We start from the raw sequence: 20,408 nt of genomic DNA, 5'->3' as shown, positions 1-20,408 counted from the left end.
CAGTTCACCAACTCAGTTGACTCTTTGTTAAAAAGAAAGTTAGGGGCACAGCCAAGACAAGAACCCAGGTCTCCTGAATGTTTCCCTCAACCTAAAGATCAGTTCACCAACTCAGTTTCCATAGTAAAGTCAGCATGGCTGCCAGTGGTGGTTCCCTACTGTTTTCTCATTGCCTTGGGTCACAAGATCATTTCTGTCTCTCTGCTTCTCCCACAGTGGGTTGGTTACTGAATTGTTTGGCTCAGTTCTACTGCAAGAAGACGTGACCCAGACAGGCTTGGCTGGTAGTTCTACTTTTCAGGTCACTTATAAAACAAGGAGGAGGAACTTTGATTATACCAGCTCAGGGGAAAAATAGTGTAATAATCTAAGGAGCCAAGGGGATGAGCTAATTGCTCTCGATTTGAATTTAGGATGATGCCTCTTGGTCCTTTTCTTCTCCCCAAACAATAAGAAAGTGATAATACATGCAAAAGAAAGAGGCTTGAGAAACCCCTGGAGCTATATTCATTTTATTCCATCCCCCCCTAGGCTCTTCCTGCCTAAAAGAATATTATTAATAAAACCAAGAAAAAAATGCAGTTGCCTAATATACTACAGGCTGAGCTCTCAAAGACTGTTAAACAGCCCTGGGGAGATTGTGTCTATGGGAGTAACATGGTAGAGTCAAGTCATGGACAAAAGAGCAAATCCACATAGTTTATGTGGAGGGAAAAAAAAAAACCTGGAGGTCTTAGTGGCCTGATCTACAAAGTCATTTCAGGCACTTTCCCATATTTTATATTTAGAAAGTGAGAGAAAGAAACCCAAGCTTCTCAAACCTTCTAGTACATAGATAAGACCACTACCTGACCATTTTTGGATCCTGTTGCCTTTCAAAGATGTGTATGACCTTCAAATTTATCCAGCAAATGGAAGAGCAAAAGAATGCAGCTTGGTGACAAAGGGGATAGAGTTCTGGGCTTGGAGCTGACCAGCTGTGTGACCCTGGGCAAGTCCCCTCTGTCTTCCTCAGTCTCCTTAACTGTAAGATGGGGATGATAATAGTACTCACCTCCCAGGCTGTTGCAATGATCAAATGAGATGATATTTATAAAGCATTTAGCATAATGCTTATTAAATGCTCGTTTCCTCCTTCCATCTTTCCCATCTGGCTCATCACTGAGAGGGGCTTAGAAATGTGAGAAAGCACCTCATGTTTTTGTAACCCACAAATCTCTTTCCTTCCAGTAACCCTGTCTACAATGGGACAATTAAAATGACTGTTTGTGTGTCTAAGAGAATGTGGTTTAGGGACTAGATCTGTGACTGAATTCGTGTTCAAGGTCCCCAGTGAGGAAATGCTCTCTATTAAGGCAGGTTGACACCTTCTCTTTGGACTTATAGTATTAGAGCAGGAGTATCAAACTCAAATAGAAATTGGGAACAAACAGAAGGATTCCTGAGGGCAGAAAACTGATTTAATTTTAAAATGTAATGGCATCTATGTTGTGTTGTATTTGTATTTATTTTGTTTAATATTTCCTAATTACATTTTATTCTGGTTTGGGCCCATTCTAAAGTGTTGTGGGCAGCACATGGTCCTGAGCCACTTGTTGACACCTCTGGTCTTGGAGGATTGCCTAGAACCCTGAGAGGATAAGTTACTTATCCAGGGTCACACAGCCAGTGTGTTGGATGGAGGAAGTGACTTGAACCCAGGTCTTTGTCATTTCAAAGTGGGTTCTCTATTCACTGCCTCTCTTACATTAGTGGATTTAGGTGATAATCCAGCAACTATTCATGGAATAGCTTCCAAGTTTCTCTATTAATTCTTGCTAATTAGGTGCTGAGATCTGTTTTTATGCAGTAAATACCTTCAAGTGTTGTCATCCATCTTTGAATTCAGTGCACTCTAAATTTGATGCCCTGGGGCAAAACCTATGTCATATACCCTAGTTACAACTCTGGGATCTAACAAGAAAAGAAGTTGTTGTCGTGTTTGTCCTCCTTTTCGAAGAGGCGTCAGGGAAATGATGACATGACTTGCAATTGACTTTGATTTGGGTGAGGGAGGGCTGTGCAAGGTCACCAGTTTCACTTTCTCCTCCAGAGCCATGTAGATCCAGTGACCAGAAATTCATCAGGGTGACTGTAGATGACCCAGGATGCAATGGAAGACCCTAGCCCTTTTAGGCTAAGGCCTTTTCATGTACTCAGAGTGAGGCAACACCCATTCAAACAAGAAAAGTAAAGATCAATTAAAAAGTGGGCAAAAAAAGGTCTCCTATGGTCATAGGTATTTATTTGGCTAAAACCCAGGGTGCTCATTTCGTGGAAGAAATAGGATATAAAATTTATAATTTAGAAAGTGGTTGTTGGTGTTTTTTTTTTTTTTTTAAGGAATTCAAGTCCTGCCCTGGCAGTAAAATGGTATAGCAACAAAAATATGAGAGGCAGAAAGGCAGAATAAAGACGGCCTGCCTTGGGGTCAGGAAGATCTGGATTCAGATTCTGCCTCTAATAAACTGGCTGTGTGACCTGGCCTTACCTTCTCAGTGCCCCAGGCAACTCTCTAAGACCATAATTAGTAGAATATGTACCAGCCTGCATGGGCAGAGTTAATTTCTTTATCAGGAGTTCCCTATGCCAGTGAAATCACAGCCCCAGTTGAAAAACAGCAATCATGACAACAAAAAGAATAATAAATCCTATCATAATAATATTATAATAAACCTAGACACTAGAGAACAGGTGTGAGTACACAGGTTTCTGTGGGGAGGAGAAACATCTCTTCCTTCTTGTAGCATCATAGATCCAGATGTTTTGTCCAACTCGGTCATTTTAAAGATATGGAAAATGAGACCCATGGAGGTTAAGAGGCAGCTAGGTGGCACAGTGGGTAGAGAATTAGACTGGGAACCATGAAGACCTGAGTTCGAATCTGGCCTCAGTCACTTCCTAGCTGTGTGACCCTGGGTAAGTCACTTAATCTCTGTCTGCCTCAGTTTCCTCATCTATAAAATAAATATAATAATAGTGCTTACCTCCCAGAGTTGTTATGAGGATAAAATGAGATATTTAGGGGCAGCTAGGTGGTTCAGTGAGTAGAGCACAGGCCCTGGAGTCAGGAGGACCTGAGTTCACTAGCTGTGTAACCTTGGGCAAGTCACTTAACCCCAACTGCCCTGCCTTCCCCCCAGAAAATGAAACCACACCAAAAAAACCCAAATAAAATGAGATATTTGTAAAAGTACTCTGTGAACCATAAAGTACTCTATAAATACTTGCTATTTATTATTGTTGCTGTTGTTAATGTCATCTTAATCAGTGACTTAGCTAAGGTCACATAGGCAATGGGGGCAGGGGAAGGTGTGGTATCAGATCTGGCATATGTAAATGTAGTATTCTTTGGACTCCATGAAGTGTTGATCAGGCATTATAGAAGGCATTGTCCCTGAGCACAAGCTTGGTTGTAGAGTTTTTTTGGGGTGGACAGAACAGATAAAGAAAGCAGGGCTGCTAAAGCCTGCTTGGATTGGCAACATGAATTCCTTTGTATCCTTTCAACTAGGATCTGCTCTAGGAAGCATGAGCCTATTTTGTTTACTGCCCAGGAACATGGTGACTGGACTACATGGGTCTGGGCCAGGTGTGTAATTGTCTTTTCTGAGTTTAGTGGAAAGTGCCCTGAATGTCGAATCAGAGGACCCGAACTCAAACTTTACGTAAATGCTTATGTGACTTTGGGCAAGTACCTTGACTTTAGTTACTTCGTATGTAAAATAAGGGGGTTTGGAACAGAAGATGGATGTTTCTTCCATCTCTTAATCCAGGATCTTGTGAAATATATTTATACGTGTCAAGTAGGGGTGGGGAGCTTGTGGCCTTGAGGTCACGTGTGAGGCAGAGGTTCCCCACTCTTGGCCTAAACCATTTTGATCCATCAGTTCAGCAAAACAGATGAATGGGGCAGAGTTCTCCCTAGCATAAGAAACTCAGGAGAGACACGAAGCAAATTTTTTTTTAAATTTCCTTCTATTCCAGAGCGGACATCATTGTGTGATCTGGAATCAGATGAAGAGAATCAGAGTATCTAATGCTTATATAGTCAGTTCCCTGCTGGATACACATTTGAGAACCTAGCTTCCCACAGCCATCCATTGTCTTAGGTGTGACTGTAGCAGCCTAATGTCACTTATGTGATCTCCAGCCCTTGCCACAGAGAGATTCTTTGGGGATTTGTTGTTGTAGTTGTTGAATAGCTCCAGTTGTGCCCAACATTTTGTGATCCCACTTGGGGTTTTCTTGGCAATGATATTGAAGTGGTTTGCCATTTTCTTTTCCAGATCATTTTACAGATGAGGAAACTGAGGCAAGCAGGATCAAGTGGCTTGCCCAGGGTCATACAGCTAGGAAGTGTCTGAGGCCAAATTTCAACTCAGGAAGATGAGTCTTCTTGACTCCAGACCCACTGCTCTATCCACTAATTAGGAGGATATGGAATACGTTGCCAACTTACAAACAAATGAGGAATAAATTTTTGTTCAAGAGGTAGACATCCCTCCTGGGTTTATAAGAAAGAACGAATGCTGAAATTTATGCTCTTCATATCTGAACCTGATATTGGTGACTTGGACTCTCTTGGTACCAGAGATAGGAGTATGTCCTAACATGTTAAAGAAAGGGAAGAGGGAGGGAATAAGCACTTCCGTAAGGCCTACTATGTGTTAGGCACTTTGCTGAATGTTTTAAAAATAGTGTCTTATTTGATCCTTGCAACAACTCTAGGATGTAGGTGCTGTTATTATCCTCATTTTGCAGTTGAGATAACTGAGGCAGAGGGTCACACAGTAGTGTCTGAGGCTGGATTTGAACTCAGGTCTTCTGACTCTAAGGGCAGCTCGGTAGCACAGTGGTTACAGCACTGGGCCTGGAGTCAGGAAGACTTGAATTTAAATCCTGTCTTAGACACTTAGTAGCTGTATGACCCTGGGCACTTAGCCCTGTTTATCTCATTTTCCTCACCTATAAAATGAGCTGCAGAAAGAAATGGCAAACTACTCCAGGATCTTTTAAAAGGAAACCCCAAATGGGGTCACAAAGAGTCAGACAGGACTGAGCAAGGAACTTCCTCATGCCAGGCCCAGCACCCTGTCCACTCTAGCACCTTGCTGCCTTTATGAAAGCGAAAGCACCCCATGGTCACAGGACGATAAGATCATAGGGTCGAAAGTGAATTTGGGAGAGAACATAACTGACTCCATTTTGTGCTATCTTTGGTGTTATTCCATTTCTTTCTTTTCCTCTGTGGCACAATGTTACTGAATGTCTTCTTCAGTATCTCTCTTCCCCCAGTCACTTTACAGTAACAAAAAAAAAAACCTCATAGGACTTTGAATAGTTTCAGGAACTCACCCCCTTCCCTAATAGTATCTATATTATATCCACCCATCCAGCCATCCTATCTTATCTTATCCTATCCTATCTCATCTTATTTTATCTCATCTTATCTATATCTTAACAATGCTTATCTAATAAGGCACTTAGTAGAAGCTTCACAAATGATTGATAAGGAAGATACTGTTTTCTTCAGTCTGGTGGGAATAGTTATGCTAAAAGCTGTTGTAACAGTTTACACATCCATTTTCTTTCACTAAAAATGTATCCTTTCCTGTCTACAGCCCTATGTAATCTTATTCAGACTTTTTTGGTTATGTAGCTCAGGGGAAGAGTCAGTCTCTCTCTCTCTCTCTCTCTCTCTCTCTCTCTCTCTCTCTTTCTCTCTCTCTCTCTCTCTCTCTCTCTCTCTCTCTCTCTCTCTCTTTCTCTCTCTCCCCTCCTCTCCCCCCTCCCCCCCCATCTGTCTGTCTAGCATCTGTCTGTCTGTCTCTCTCTATGTCATTTGTGGAATCGGGAGATACAACGTCCATTACTATTGATGCAGTATGTCACCCTCTTGAGTGGACAAATAAACTGCCTGTGCTGGCTTATTTGTGCAGTGACTAGCAAAGACATTGAAAATTCTCACAACAATAGATTTAGAGAGTGGGACATGACTAATTTAGGTCTGTATTTTATTTAGAACCCTGGTTAGTATCCTTCAGTTGAGTTTGATTCCATAGGGGCAGTGTTTACTACTACTGTACTTCTCTACTGATATAGTCAGTCTAGTGAATCTGCTGATGAGTAAATGACCAAGCCCAGTGTGGTGGAGGAGGCTCAATGGCATGGAAAGCCCCAGAGTTATTTTTGATTGTACCCCCATCCTTATTATCCTTTGACTAGGGACATGGCCCTATGGCACTTGGCCAACAGATCCTACGAGTACTTGACCAATAAGAGACCCTGTCTTCACATAGCAAGAGCTGCCTGCAAATCTATTCCCCAATCTATTGCCCAACATGGGGCCAATGGAAGACCATCACTTCTGCCCATATTTGGTTATCTTCTACCAGCTAATCTATCTCAAGCATGAGGTGAAGTTTCTCTTGGAAGGTCAAGATATAGGTCTATCAACCAATGAGATTATATGTTTTACTTTGCCTCTTCTGTATCATCTGGTTAGCAAGCACTATAAAACTAAGACTTTACGGAAAGGAGGCATCTCAGATTGTGAGGAAGATCTGAGGTTCACTTCATTAGAGGGAGACATGGACCCTTTAGTAAAGTTCTATTGGCTCAGAGCTCTGCCTCAGTTTCTTTTTTTGTAGATTCAACAAGCTTAGCCTCCATGAGAGTTGTAAGGGACCTTAAAAGTCATTGAGTATTGACCACTCTTCCCTCATCCCCTGCCATTTCTTAAAAGGCAGCATGGTGTAATAGGTAGGGCACTGGAATATGGAATCAGGAGGACTGATAATCCTGTATGATCCTAAGCAAGACATTTAACTACTCTGGGCTTGAGTTTCCTCCTATGTAATATGAGGAAGCTTGGACTTGATGGCCTCTAAGGTCCCTTCTGCCTAAAGGTGGAGCAGTGGATAGAGGACTGGGCCTGGAGTCAGGAAGACCTGAGGTCAAATCCAGCTCAGGTACTTACTAGTCATGTGACTCTGGGCAAGTCACTTCACCTGTTTGCCTCAGTTTCCTCATGTGTAAAATGAGCTGGAGAAGGAAATGGCAAACCACTCCACTGTCTTTGCCAAGAAAACCCCAAATGAGGTCACGAACTGAACAACTGTAGCCTAACTAAGGTCCTTTTTAGGTTAAAATCTATGATGCTGTGACCATATGTTCAGATATGGAAACTACACGTCTAGACGGGAGAGGTTTTTGTGATGCCAGGGTTAACAAGAGTAGTAGCCAAGGGGGAAAGCCTCATTGAGAGGAGACATGGTCGTTAGTTTGGGAATATATCTCAAAAGCTGTAACGTAGGAAGAACTCCTATCATCTATCATCTCCCTTCAGACTAGGTGAACCCTGGAAATCTTTCCCTCAATAGCAGATGGAGATGATTCCCAATGACAGCAGAAAGATTAATTCTGACAGAGGGCTTGGCCATGTCTGAAAGTCACTAGATGTCACCTACTGGGAATGGTAAGCAGTAAAGGAGAAGGTGGGATAAGGAACAAGCTAAATAATGCAGCTCGAGGCATCACAGTGAGGTTCTGGGGACCCATCAGTAATGTCTGATACCACCAGAACCACTGTGAACTGTGGGAGGTAAGGCTGGGGGACCCACAGGGGATAACCTGCCTCCCAGTGACTGCAAGTGACCAAAAATGTAACAGATCATCGTGAAAGGACTTATCTTTGGAAGGTACACGTAAGAGCTTGGCTGTTTCTTTTTCTATATGCTACAAGTGGAATTTGCTTCTTTTATTTTGTGACCAGTGGGTTTTGCAAGTGGAGTCTATCTCAGGATAATGAGAGGTGCTATACATGCATTTCCTAGGTTTTTTAGATGAGGGATAGGAGGTAAGAAAGGGAGAGAATCCCCTCAGGTGGACCTATGTCTTGAGAGGATTTTTGACATGGGGGTTATATGCTTAGAAAGTAAAATTATCTTATCTGGTGTTTTATTTATAAAAAATTTCTCTATTAACTAGTGCTTCTAGCACATCCACAGCTCTGATAATTGCTGTCAATAATTATGTCCCCGAGGCACTGTAAGGCTATGAAGGACTTCCTGAATCTTCAAAGATTTAATATTATTCAGCATAGTTTGAATGTTATATTAGATTCTTATTCTTTGAAAATTGGCAATTTATTGGGAAGCAGCATGGTACAGATGTCCCTGGGGTCAGAGGACCTGAGTTCAAGTCCTGCCTCTGACACTTTGTGACATGGTAAGTCTTCACTTCCCTAGCCCTCAGTTTCTTCATCTGTAAAATGAGGTTACACAAGGTGGCTTTTGAGGTCCCTTCTTGTTCCAGATCTGTTATCCTTTGTTTGGCATAGATAGTAAATCTCCATCCTGATTAATGCTCGTAAGAGTGAGGATGGTGTACTGGATGGAATGTGAGAGTTCTGGAAGAAACTGAGGAGATAAAACAAATGTTTTCTATTCCCTTTTATTCCAGAGAAATACATTTCTATTCCCTTTCTGCCTAGGAAAATAGTCCAACTCTTTAAAGGTTCAGCTCAAGTCTTAAAACTTCCCTGAAAACCTCCCTAATTACTCCAACCCCCAGAGATCTGTTCTTCTTGGAACTTTTCTGGCACTTACTATTGTATTCATTTGGCTCTCAGCATTCGTTGTTTGGGGACACCTGTCATGCTGTTGCCTCATATTATCATTTAATGTTTTAGGTGTGTGTATCTTCTCTCCTTGGCTCCATAGGAAGCAACTTTAGAGCAATCACCAGGTATCAAACTTCTTTGTAACCCTTCCAGTGCATATATATGGCTGAGTTATAAGCATGGCAGGCAATCAGCGAATATTTGTCATGATGAAAACCCATAGGATCATAGATTTAGAGTTGGAAGAGACATTAGCAGTTGTTGCATCCCTCATTTTACACCTGAAGAAGCTGAGATGCAAAGAGATTAAGTAACTCTCTCAGGATTACACAGCTGGTTAAATAGCTGAGGCAGAATCTGAATCCAGGTCTTCATGACTCCAAATCCAGCCTTCTATTCAGTGGTATCATAGTGTCTCTACCTATTCATTCATTCCTGTTGACCAGGTTACACATATAGCATTGTTGTGTTTGTCCTTCATTTTCGAAGAGGACCATGACATCAGGAAAATGATGACATGACTTGCAGTTGACTTTGATCTGAGTGAGGGAGGGCTGTGCAAGGTCACCAGCCTTACTTTCTCCTCCAGAGCCATCTGGGTCCAGTGGCCTGATATTCATCAAGACACTGGAGATGGCCCAGGATGCCATGGGAGACCTTGGCCCTTTTAGGCTAAGGCCTATTCATGTGTTCACTTAGAGTGAGGTAACACCCATTCAATCAAGAATCAATTGATGAGTCAAATTGACACATTTACTATTATGTCCATGGTCAACAAGTAAGTCAATGAAGAAGATAAAATGGAACCAGTCTCGAATCCCAATCTAGTGTTCTACAAAATAGTCTTCATTTCCTATGTTTTCCTGCTTCCAGACCTCTGAACATATGGTTCTCTTACCTGAGAATGCCCTTTCTCAATATTACTATCTTTTCAAATCCTACGTATCTTTCAAGCCTATGTCAACGGTTACCTTGCTCATGAAGACTTTTCTTTTTTTAATAGTATTTTATTTTCCCCCAATTATATGTAAAGATAACTTTTAACATTCCTTTTAAAAAATTTTTTAGTTTCAAATTTTCTCCCTCCATTCCCTCCTCTTTTTATAGGATAAGCAATTTGATGTAGTTTATATATGTGCAATCAGGTAAAACATTTCCATATTAGTCTTGTTGTGAAAGAAAAAACAGACCAAAAGGAAAAAAAACCCACGCAAAAAAAGTGAAAATGGTATGCTTCGATCTGCATTCAGACTCCACAGCTCTTTTCTGGATGTGGATAGCATTTTCCAACATGAGTCCTTTGGAATTGTCTTGGATCATTGTACGGCTGAGAAGAGCTAAATCATTCGTAATTGATCACTTTACAATTTCACTGTTACTGTGTACAATGTTCTCTTGGTTCTGTTCACTTCACTTTGCATCAGTTCATATAAGTTTTTCCAGGTTTTCAAGAAGATTTTTCTAATCCTCACACCCAATCAGATGTGTTATCTCCCTCCAGCATCCTTTGTTTCAAATCTTTCTTATGATGCTGATCACATTCTGCCTCATATAATCATAAGAATAATGATGATGATGATAATGATAATATTTATATAGCACCTACTGTGTGCCAGGAACTGTGCTAAATATTTTGCAAGTATCTCATTTGATTAAGAGATTGTGTGGTAGAGTGGAAAGAATGCTAGATTCAGTGAGGCAGACCTGGGTTCAAATCCCATCCCTGATACTTACTGGCTATGTGACCATAGATGAGTCACAGCATCTGAGTCTCTACTTCCTCACCTATAAAATGATTGTAAGAATATCTGCAGAACCTTTCTTATAGGATTATTTTTAGCCTCCTGTAAAGCAACCTTTAAAATGCTACTCACATGTCAATTGTTATGATTATTTATTTGCCTTCTTTATTTCCAGTACTAAATTGTGAGCACCTTGAGGGCAGGAATGTGTCTTACTCAATTTTGTTTCCCAGGGCCTAGCCTGGATCCTTGATTCTTAATATGTATTTGTTCAATTGCATACTCAAATAACTTCATCTAATATTCTCTTCTGTTAATGAAGAAGAATGCTTTATAAAATATTTTGCTTTAGCTTAATAAACTTATAATTCAAAAAATCTTGCTTAATAAAGAAAGGAATTTTTCATCAGAGTCTTTTGGAACTAAATAATATTTTCTAAAATGCTACAAGCTAACAGCTTGGGTGAAGAAGAAAACTCTAACCAAATAGTAAATTCTGAATGGAGCTCTTTTATTTTCCCCCCAAATGCACCAAATTCTGTATTTTCTGTGTAGTTAGAGAAATAATCTTCTAGTGAACATTTCATGACACTTATTCACATCCTTTCTGTTCATCATTATTTGGCATGACCAGTAGAAAGCTATTTGCTCATGAAGGATCACAGTTTATTTGAGGCTTGATGAAGAATAAGCAATCTTCCCCATCTCTTACATAAGCTGCCTTTTCTTTGTATCCCCAGTGCCTAGCACAGTGCCTTGCTCTTTGTGTCTGTTGAACTGTACAACATATCCAGATGGAAATGGAAAAACTCAAGCTGAAAATGTCAGATGTTTCCAAACATTTGGCAAAGCATAGACAAAACATCTGGATTACTGACTGGATTTTTCTACTTTCGTCCTCATCTTTGGTGTTGTGTAAAAACAGCTTAAGATTGAATCTGCATATGGAGCTAAATTGTCATCAGAAGATTACAAGCAAAAGGCCATGCTTGAGTCACCCAGGAGAGCCCTAGGAGAACCAGCAGCAAATTGCTGATATTCTGGGGATGCCACGAGACATAATCATGTCCTCCATCCCAATATCCCCTGACAGAATGAGAGTTTCCTTTATGTTGCTGATTTTCTCTTTGCACACCAAGGAAGAAAGTTTGGCTAGAGAAAAGTAATATCTAAATGGTGAACTACAAAGTTGTGGGTGTACCCCACTCCCCATATAGATCTTTTTTGGCCACAAGACTTCTTCCTACAAACTCAACAGGGACTCTTTCCTTGGCTTGGCTTAAGCCCCACTGAGCTCCACCACTGTGGTTTGGATCAGGAGACCCTAGATACAGAGCTCAAGGGGATCTGAGAGGTTATTTAGTCCAACCCCTTCATTTTATAGCCAAGGAAACAGAGATCAAGTGACTTGTTTAATATCATAGAGGTAGCAAGAATCAGAGGCAGTATTCAAACCAATCTTCTAAGCTGGAATTACAGAATTGTTAATAGAATTAATAAATATGGGGATGAATTTGTGTCTCTATTATTAATTTATTTTTATTTAGTTATTTATTCAGTTTATTTATTATTTCTATTTAGTTAATTACTATTATTAGTTTTAATATGTGTGTGAATTGTATCATACTTTAAATACAAAGGCAACTAGAATGAAAGAAAATGCCTTAAAGATAAGGGAATCCTTCCTTAAAGAGAAGAATTATATTTTTTTCCTTCTAAATAATATATAACTCTTAGTTCATAGGAGGCAGCAGGGTGAAGAGAAAGAGGGAAGAAAGTAAGGAAGCAAAGAAAAAAAAGAAAGAGAGAGACTGACAATAAATGTTAAAAATACACAGAAGAGAGCAGAAGGAAATTCAGAAGGAGAGACAATCAGGGAAGTGTTTTTGTTAAATTGCATTAAATTTAACGTATGCTTTAAAAAACTCAACCTATACATAATAGAGATTCACAATTTCATACACAAATCTCTTTTTGGTTGTTATTTGTACATGGACAGGTTTACATCAGTTAAATTCATAATACAGTTTTTTAAAGGATTGATAGGATTCATTTCCTACGGTGTACATTCATCCTGTGTTCACTGTACAAGGTTAGCTCATGACATACAGAATACCAAATGCTAAATTAATATCTATAGATTGTCCAAAACTGCTGTGATTCTCCATCTCTTTTCTGATATTTTGCTGCCAATACTGTCAAAGAGCAAAAGGTTGCCAGGACTGAGGGTCATTATGCATTTTACTTTCCCCCATGGGTTTCCATGGGAAAAGAATTCATCACCCACTGGCCACCATACTAGCGATGTGCTATTTTATACTTAGCTAGGTTGAATTTCAGAAAACAAAAGCCATCTATTACTAGGCCATGGATTCTCCTGGAAGCTTTTCCAGCATGGCAAAGAATCTGCAGAGCTTGTGTTGCATTAATAGCCTTTAATGACCTAGGGATACCTTTGAGTCATTCTGAGGCTTTGGGATTATAGTTTTTGAAATAAAGGAAAGACAGTTTGGGACTCTGGAAAAGCACACTGGCTTTGGAGCCAGGGAACCTGGTTTTAGCCCCAGACCAACCACTTCATACCCCTGTGATCTTAGACACTTGATTTAACCTTCCAGGTCTAAGTTTCTTCATCTTGGGAAATGAGAGGGGTTGTCCTAGAATAGATGATTTCTTGGATCCCTTTAGTCTCTAAATAAATGCAACTATGGATAGTAGAATTTAAAGAAAACAAGAATCCATGCATAGAAATCTGCTCTACAGGAATTTTCAGAAGCATGTCTATACTATTTCATGGTGGAAGCATTTGAGGGATGAACTTCTATCAAACCATACACAATTCAAATATTATTTCTGGGGGCAGGTAGGTGGCACAGTGGATAGAGTACGGGTCCTGGAATCAGAAGGACCAGCTATGTGACCCTGGGCGAGTCACTTAACCCTGATTGCCTCCAAAAAAAAATATGATTTTCAAAAATCAACCCAATTCCATGACTTAGGTTCAATAAACAGGATTATAGAACCATAGATTTAAAGCCAGAAGGAATCTTAAGAGACTATCAAGTCCAACCCTCTTATTTTACAAATAAGATAGGCCCAGATAGGGTGACTTGCCCAAGGTCACACAGTTAGTAAGTATCTGAAGCAAGATGTGAATCTAGGTCTTCCTGAACTGAAGTTCAATGCTATTTATTCACTATGTCAGGCTTCCTCTTACTCACTCCAGTACTATATTGCACACAGGTCATTCACATTCCCTGTGAGTGAGAGAGGCATCTATCTTCCATACCCCTCCCAAATTATTTGGGGACTGCACCCTCCCCAGCTGGAAAATCATTGATTGTCTTGCTGAAAGCTCCCCACAAAAACATCATTGGTGATTTTTGTTGTTGTTTTAAGGATCCAAGATTCAAGACACCAGAGATGTTCAGACTTGGCCTAAATTGACACCAGGGTCCAGTGCCCGAACATGGCAATTTCTCTTGTCTTTGCTTTGCATTCTGAACTTATTGACTTACAGAACTGTGTCGACTATTAAGGAGTATTTTTTCCCCTCTAGAGGAAGAGAGGAAAAAAAAAACTCCAGTGTTAATTTGAGTTCGACAATTCTCTTGAAGCATAACAGGTATTCCTGCCTCCATAACAGAGTTTGAGACTTCACAGATATCATTGTGCTGTTGCATCGGAGGATTTCTAAGACTGAGCCTCAGGGAAGGTTTTATCAAGGAAAATCCCCAATCTCTCCCCTCTTGAGCTTTATCTTTGACATTTTCATATTGTTTCCAGTCCAAGCAGGCTTCATGAATCCAAGCGATTTAGGGCTGCTTTACCTGAGTTAATTTCTTTATTCATTACTGTCCAAACTCAGCAACACAGTTATTCCTCCTCTCCCTCTTCACCTGTTAAATTTATTTCTTGGCATTACCCAAGAGAGGGACTGACAAGGGCCCAGGAAAAGAGTCTTAGTTCCCACCCTCTGGGTCAAATTCCAAGCTAACCTCAAAGCACAGTTTAAAGGGTCCTAAATGCCTTTTCTGATCTCATCAGCTGTTGGTACTTTCTCCCTGTTGAAATTATTTTGTTATTCTTTCAACTCTTCTTGACCTCATTTGGGGTTTTCTTGGCAAAGATATTGGAGTGATTGTCATTTCCTTGTCCTGCTCATTTTACAGGTGACTTGCCCAGAGTCACATAGCTAGTAAATGTCTGAGGTCACATTTGAACTCAGGTCCTCCTAATGCCAGGGCCAGCACTAAATCCACTGCTTCATTTAGCATAACCCCATGCTTATTTGTAGGCCCACTGAGGCCACTGGCCCTCCTCTAGTAGAATGTAAGCCCCTTGAAGTCAAGGATCCTGTTTAGTTTTTTCCGCTTTATCCCTAGGACCTACAAAACATTAAGGTTCTTAAAAAGTGTATGTTGAATTGCACTGGATTGAATGATATTGAGAGATCCCTCACGGATAAGCTCGTGAATAGCTAGCCTTGTCTTAGGCCCTAGCTCTATAACACTACAACACAGTCATATTTTCTTCCATGGGCTCTGGAAAGGATAGCTATGGAGCCAAGTCACAGACAAAGAGGGTAAAATGTATGAGAGCATGACATACCAGACCTGCAGCCCAGACATCCTTCTTCACAAGGCATGCAGTCTTCATAGTCTGGATCTTTCACTTCCCCTAGACAGCGGATGAATTGAGAGCAATGAACTCATTTTTAATCAAGTGGAGGGACACTAATGGCTTGGAAAATCTATTGTTAAGTAATTTCTTTTTTAGCAATCAGCCAAGTAATTAAGAAGTTGATAACCCCTTTCCAGGATGTATATGTTACTCCCTTTTTACTTCCTTATATTAATTTAGTAGATTAGATCAGCTGGATTGAATGAAATGGGGGAAAAAAGTTTGGACTTATGCAAGACAAGTGGACTTCAAATCTAGTTGGTAGACTTACTAAAAAAAATAGACATGCCACTGGGGAATGCAAAAGAACTCAGCAGGGAAATTAACAGTTTTATCTAGCCCTTCAAACAAGAACCTTTTTATTTGCTTTAAATCCTCAAACACATAGGAAAAAAATAACTTCCTTAATCATTCTGCTTGCTAGAGTGCTTTTCATCAGGAGAACTCCTAGTCATTATTCATTGAATCGAAGGTATTCTTAGTACAAAGGAAAGAAATCACTTCAAAAAATTAAAAAAAAAAGGCTCAGTCCCACTTTCCCCAGGATACAGAATAAACTACAAGGTGGGAAACCTCAGAGCCATTACAAGGATGGGTTGACCGGGGTTGGCAATGGGAAGCTGGAATTTATAGGGCACTGACAGCACTGAGTTCGGTCAGTTGTTTTAAATCATGTAGTACTGAGTTTTTGTTGTTCAGTCGTGTCTGATGCTCCATGACCCCATTTTGGGTTTTTCTTCACAGAGATAACATAGTGGTTTGCCATTTCCTTTTCTAGCTCATTTTACAGATGAGGAAACTGAGGCAAACAGGGTTAAGTGACTTACCCAGGACCAGCACTGAGTTTAGCATTAGTTAAAATAGGAATTTAAGAGATGGGGTACTTCTCCTTGGTGGGGTTATACCCTAGGAGAGCCCCTCCAAAGCCCTGCCCTCATCTACTTTCTCTCCCAATGGCAACCTCCACAGCAGGCTGCAAGGCAGTCCCTCTTTCTATGGAATTCTAAGTTTCAAGGTTTGAAGAAGCTCCTTGGGCTTATACCCCGCCCCTACCCCAACTCAAAGGAACTTGTCTTAGCATGTTCATTTGAGGGCACCTTTTTTGCTACTTATCTTGGAGAGCCAAAATAGCTAGTTATGACCTTGGGAAGAACTTTTTTATGAGGGTAGCCCCACTTTTCTAAGTGTGTTATACACTAGCACCTCATCAGAGGAATGCAGAGAGCTTTGTGAACATTGGTAGAACATAAAGAGAGGCGAATACAGAAAACCAAATGGTTTGATGACTAACACGCTGGATTTGGTGTTGGGAAGAGCTGGCTTCAGATTCCGACTCAGCCACTTACTAGCTGTATGACCTTGAGTCAATCCCTTAACCTCCCTGATTCTCTGCTTTCTCATCTGTAAAATTGGGATAATAACAGAAAGTACCTCATAGAGCTATTGCAAAGATCAAATGAGATAATCTATGTAAAGAGTTTTAGAAACTTTAAAGTGATCGTCTCAATGTGAGCTGTTATTATTTATCAGCTCTTTGACAGTACGTGTTTTTGTTTTTGTATCTCCAGCACCTGATATAGAGCCCTGCACACAGTGAGCTCCCCATTACTGAATGAATGAATTGCTTTCTCTCCATAGAGGGGGTCCATGGCTGATCTCTCTCCAGGCAATAGAAGCCAAGCCTTATGACACCTAGTAAGTGAGAAGGATGTATATCTGTATGGGGGGAGGGAGGAGAGATTTGGGAAGACAAGAGAGGGAGTGAAATCCTCATCTCCACTTTATACACGGGGAAGCAAAATGCGGTGCGGCCCACATTCACCTGAAGCATCAGCACCAGGGTCAAGGATAGAGAACTCCCACTGGAGTCAGCTTACCTTCTTTGCATTCCAACTTCTGGCAGCTGTTGTTTGTGGGTGAGATGTAGTATCCTTGAAAACATCGAGAGCAGTGAGAAGAGCGGGTGCAGAGCGCGCAGTTCTCAGGGCAGGGAAGGCAGGCGTTGTCAGAATGGTGGTACCCGGCAGGGCAGCCTTCCCGGCACTCACCCATGTACAGGAAGCGTTTCTTCCCACGCTTGTCTGAGCAGCAGAGGAGAAGGAAAGAGAGGGCCAAGATGAGAAGGGCCGGGGGTGGGGGGTGGGAAATAGTCACGAACCCTCTGTTATATGTCAGAAAGAGACAGATGCCTTACCTCTCGGGAGAGCATAGAAATAAAAGTTGCTTTAATAGGAATCTCATTACTTTGAAGCCTGTAGGTGTCACATGATGGAAAGAACAACAAGATCTGGGTTCTAGTCCTACCTCCAACATTTATTATCTGTGGGACTATGAGTGAATCACTTAATTTCCCTGGGCCTTGCTTTCCCCTTCTATAAAATGGATGGCATGATATTTGTAGTATCTACTTCACAGGATTGCTGTGGGGATAAATGAGCTAAAGTATCCAAAGCACTGGGTAAAATGTAAAACACTCTGCTGGTCTCAGCTATCATTATTACTAGTAGGTAGTAGTAGTAGTAGTGGTAGTGGTGGTGGTGGTGGTAGTAGTAGAAATAGTAGTGGTAGTAGTAGTAGTGGTAGTAGTGGTAGTAGTAGCAGTAGTAGTAATTCTCATCCAAAAGATCCTGTATGGCATAGTGGAAAGAATGCGGTACTTCAGCACACAATAAGCATTTAATATGCACCTACTATTTGCCAGGGGCTAGGTCAGGCACTGGGGCTGCAATGAGAAGAACTGAAGCAGTCCTTGTCCTTAAGGAACTTACGTTCTATTGGAGGGAAATAACACATATGTAGTCATTGCGGTCATCCAGTTGTGTCTGACTCTTCGTGACCCCATTTGAGGTTTTCTTGGCAAAGATAATGGAATGATTCGCCATTCCCTTCTCCAGCTCATTTTACAGATGGGGAAACTGAGGCAAACAGGGTGAAGTGACTTGCCCAAGGTCACACAGCTAGTAAGTGTCTGAGGCCAGATTTGAACTCACAAAGATGAGTCTGTCTGGTTCCAAGCCCAGTGCTCTATCCACTGTACCACCTAGCTATCCCTGAAGTAAAATAAACGTTACTATATTTAAAAAAAAATGACTAATATTTGAAGGTTATTTACACAGATTAAAATGAGCATGTTTCTTATTAAAATTCAACATAAACAGCACCTTGCGCTCTATTTTGCTCTAGTCCATTTTTTGACTTGGTAAAGACTCTCATCAGCTGCTGCTCGGTGACTGAAAGGATCGTATTTGTAATCCTAGCTTTAAGCTCATCTGCAGAATGAGGCTTGGATGCTCAAATGATAGCTTTGATGAGACTCCCGAAGAAAAAGTTGAATGGAGACAGATTAGGTGACCAAGGTGGCCAAACAGAGGGCCTACCTCTACCAGTCCAGAGATTTGAGGATAGGTCATCCAGAAATTGCAGTGAGTAATGACAAATTGCCCTATCTTGTTAAAATTTAAAACACATTATTCACAATTTGCGAAACTAAGTATAAAAGCAATTTAAATAATTAAACTTTCAAATTACATTTTTTTTGCAAGTTTGGAGAATTTCTACTTTGCAGTTTTTAAAGCATAAAACAGCACCAAAACTTTTGGAATGTGCTGTGTACGTATCTTAGTATTTGTGTATCTATCTATACCTATGATCAGACCTGTGATTTCACTGTATGGGCAACTTCCGTTGAGGAATCTCCCTTTACCAATGCCTATTGGGCACCATCTCTATTATTTGTGTTCTCAGAGAGATGCCCATGTAGCACAGAGAAATTGAATGGATTGCCCATGGTCACATAGCTAATATATCACAGGCAGAACTTGAACTCAGTTCTTGATTCTGAGGCTAGCTCTCTCTCTTCACTGTATCAAGCTGCTTCTCAAAAAGAAAATACATACAAAATAATTTACATGGCTAGGCAGAGGCAGAGTACCAAGAAATAGGAGACAGAGGATAAGTTTTTATTTTTGTTTTTTGGCCCAGGGACATACGGCTAGTCTGGGTTAGGGTCAGGATTTGAAACCAAGTCTTTCTGAAACCAAGATCAGTCCATTAGGCATAATACGACACCTCCTTTTGTAGTGTCATTGGAAAATGAGGATGTACTTATGTATATAAACACACATAGGCAGCAAGAAAGAAAAATCTCATGTACACATTTGCACTCTGGCTGTTTTTCCAGTTGTGCCTTACTGCGTACACCATGGGGGTGTGTGTGTGTGTGAAACATCTTTTCTTTATGAGCTCACATATTAAAAAATTACCAAAGAGCCTAGACTAGATTGCTTTATAAAATATCACATAACTTCCAGGAAGACTTATAGGAAGTACAGCAAGACTACAAATTCATCAAACATAATAAATTTTTTAAATGGGTTAAGAATATATTTCAAAGAGAATTTAAAAGCATCTTAAGCCTTAATCTAATGTCTAGAAATCTAGCACTGAAGAACTTAAATAAAGAAAATTGGCAAAACCGATAAATCTTTAACACATAGGCCATAATCCACTGCAGAGAAATACCATATTCCAACACCACCAACAATAATAATAACATTTATATAGTACTTTAGGGATTGTATAGTGTTTTACATATGGCGTCTCATTAGATCTTAATGACAGCTCTGAAAATTAGGTACTCTTCCCATTTTTCAGATGAGAAAACTGAGGTTGGGAGAGGTAGAGTCACTTGCCCAGGGTCACAAAACTAAGTAAGTATCTGAGTCAGGACTTGAACTCAGGTCTTTCAGACTCCAAGCTCAGTGCTCTAAGCATAGCTATGCAAATAGGATACTACAGCGGAGATAATGCCCTTGGTGCTATTAAAAGAATGCTACTTTCTTTCAAGCAATAGCAGTGGAGTGCATGAATATAAAAAGTTGTGCTAATGCACTCTTCAAGTCAGTTGACTATCAAAGACCAACTCACAAGGAGGCACAGTCTATTCAGTGGAAAGGGCATCCATGCTGACAAAATCATTAACTATCAGAATTACTCAAGATTTCAGGTCTCTCATTTGTCTCTAACTCCAAAGGCTGGTATAGGCTCTTGCTGATTTGTTGTTCTGTCATGTTTTAGTTATATCCGACTCTTTGAGACCCCATTTTGGGGGTTTTCTTGGCAAAGATACTGGAGTGGTTTGCCATTTTCTTCTCCAGCTCTTACATTTAGTAGGTACTTAATTAGTGTTTGCTATTGGATGCCAAGAGAACTATTGATAGTGTAAGATGGGAGACTGAAATTCAGGATTCCTTATATATTCAAGTCATAGGCATGCAATGTATATTTTATTAGGGAATGTATTAAGATTTTAAATTATT

The 20,408-nt window shown here is 40.4% G+C and overlaps 1 protein-coding gene across 1 annotated transcript in view; it reads right to left on the bottom strand.

Annotated features, from left to right (window-relative positions):
• PCSK5 (proprotein convertase subtilisin/kexin type 5) overlaps positions 1–20,408 on the bottom strand; it is a 618,746-nt gene that overhangs the window by 100,682 nt on the left and 497,656 nt on the right. The window contains 2 exon segments of the mRNA XM_036741047.1: positions 15,019–15,087; positions 16,968–17,171. Of these exon segments, the coding sequence (XP_036596942.1) occupies positions 15,019–15,087; positions 16,968–17,171 (273 nt within the window).

Source organism: Trichosurus vulpecula, chromosome 1 (assembly GCF_011100635.1).
Source record: "Trichosurus vulpecula isolate mTriVul1 chromosome 1, mTriVul1.pri, whole genome shotgun sequence".
NCBI classification, from domain to species: Eukaryota; Metazoa; Chordata; class Mammalia; order Diprotodontia; family Phalangeridae; genus Trichosurus; species Trichosurus vulpecula.
This window is presented reverse-complemented; position numbering and strand designations above follow the sequence as displayed.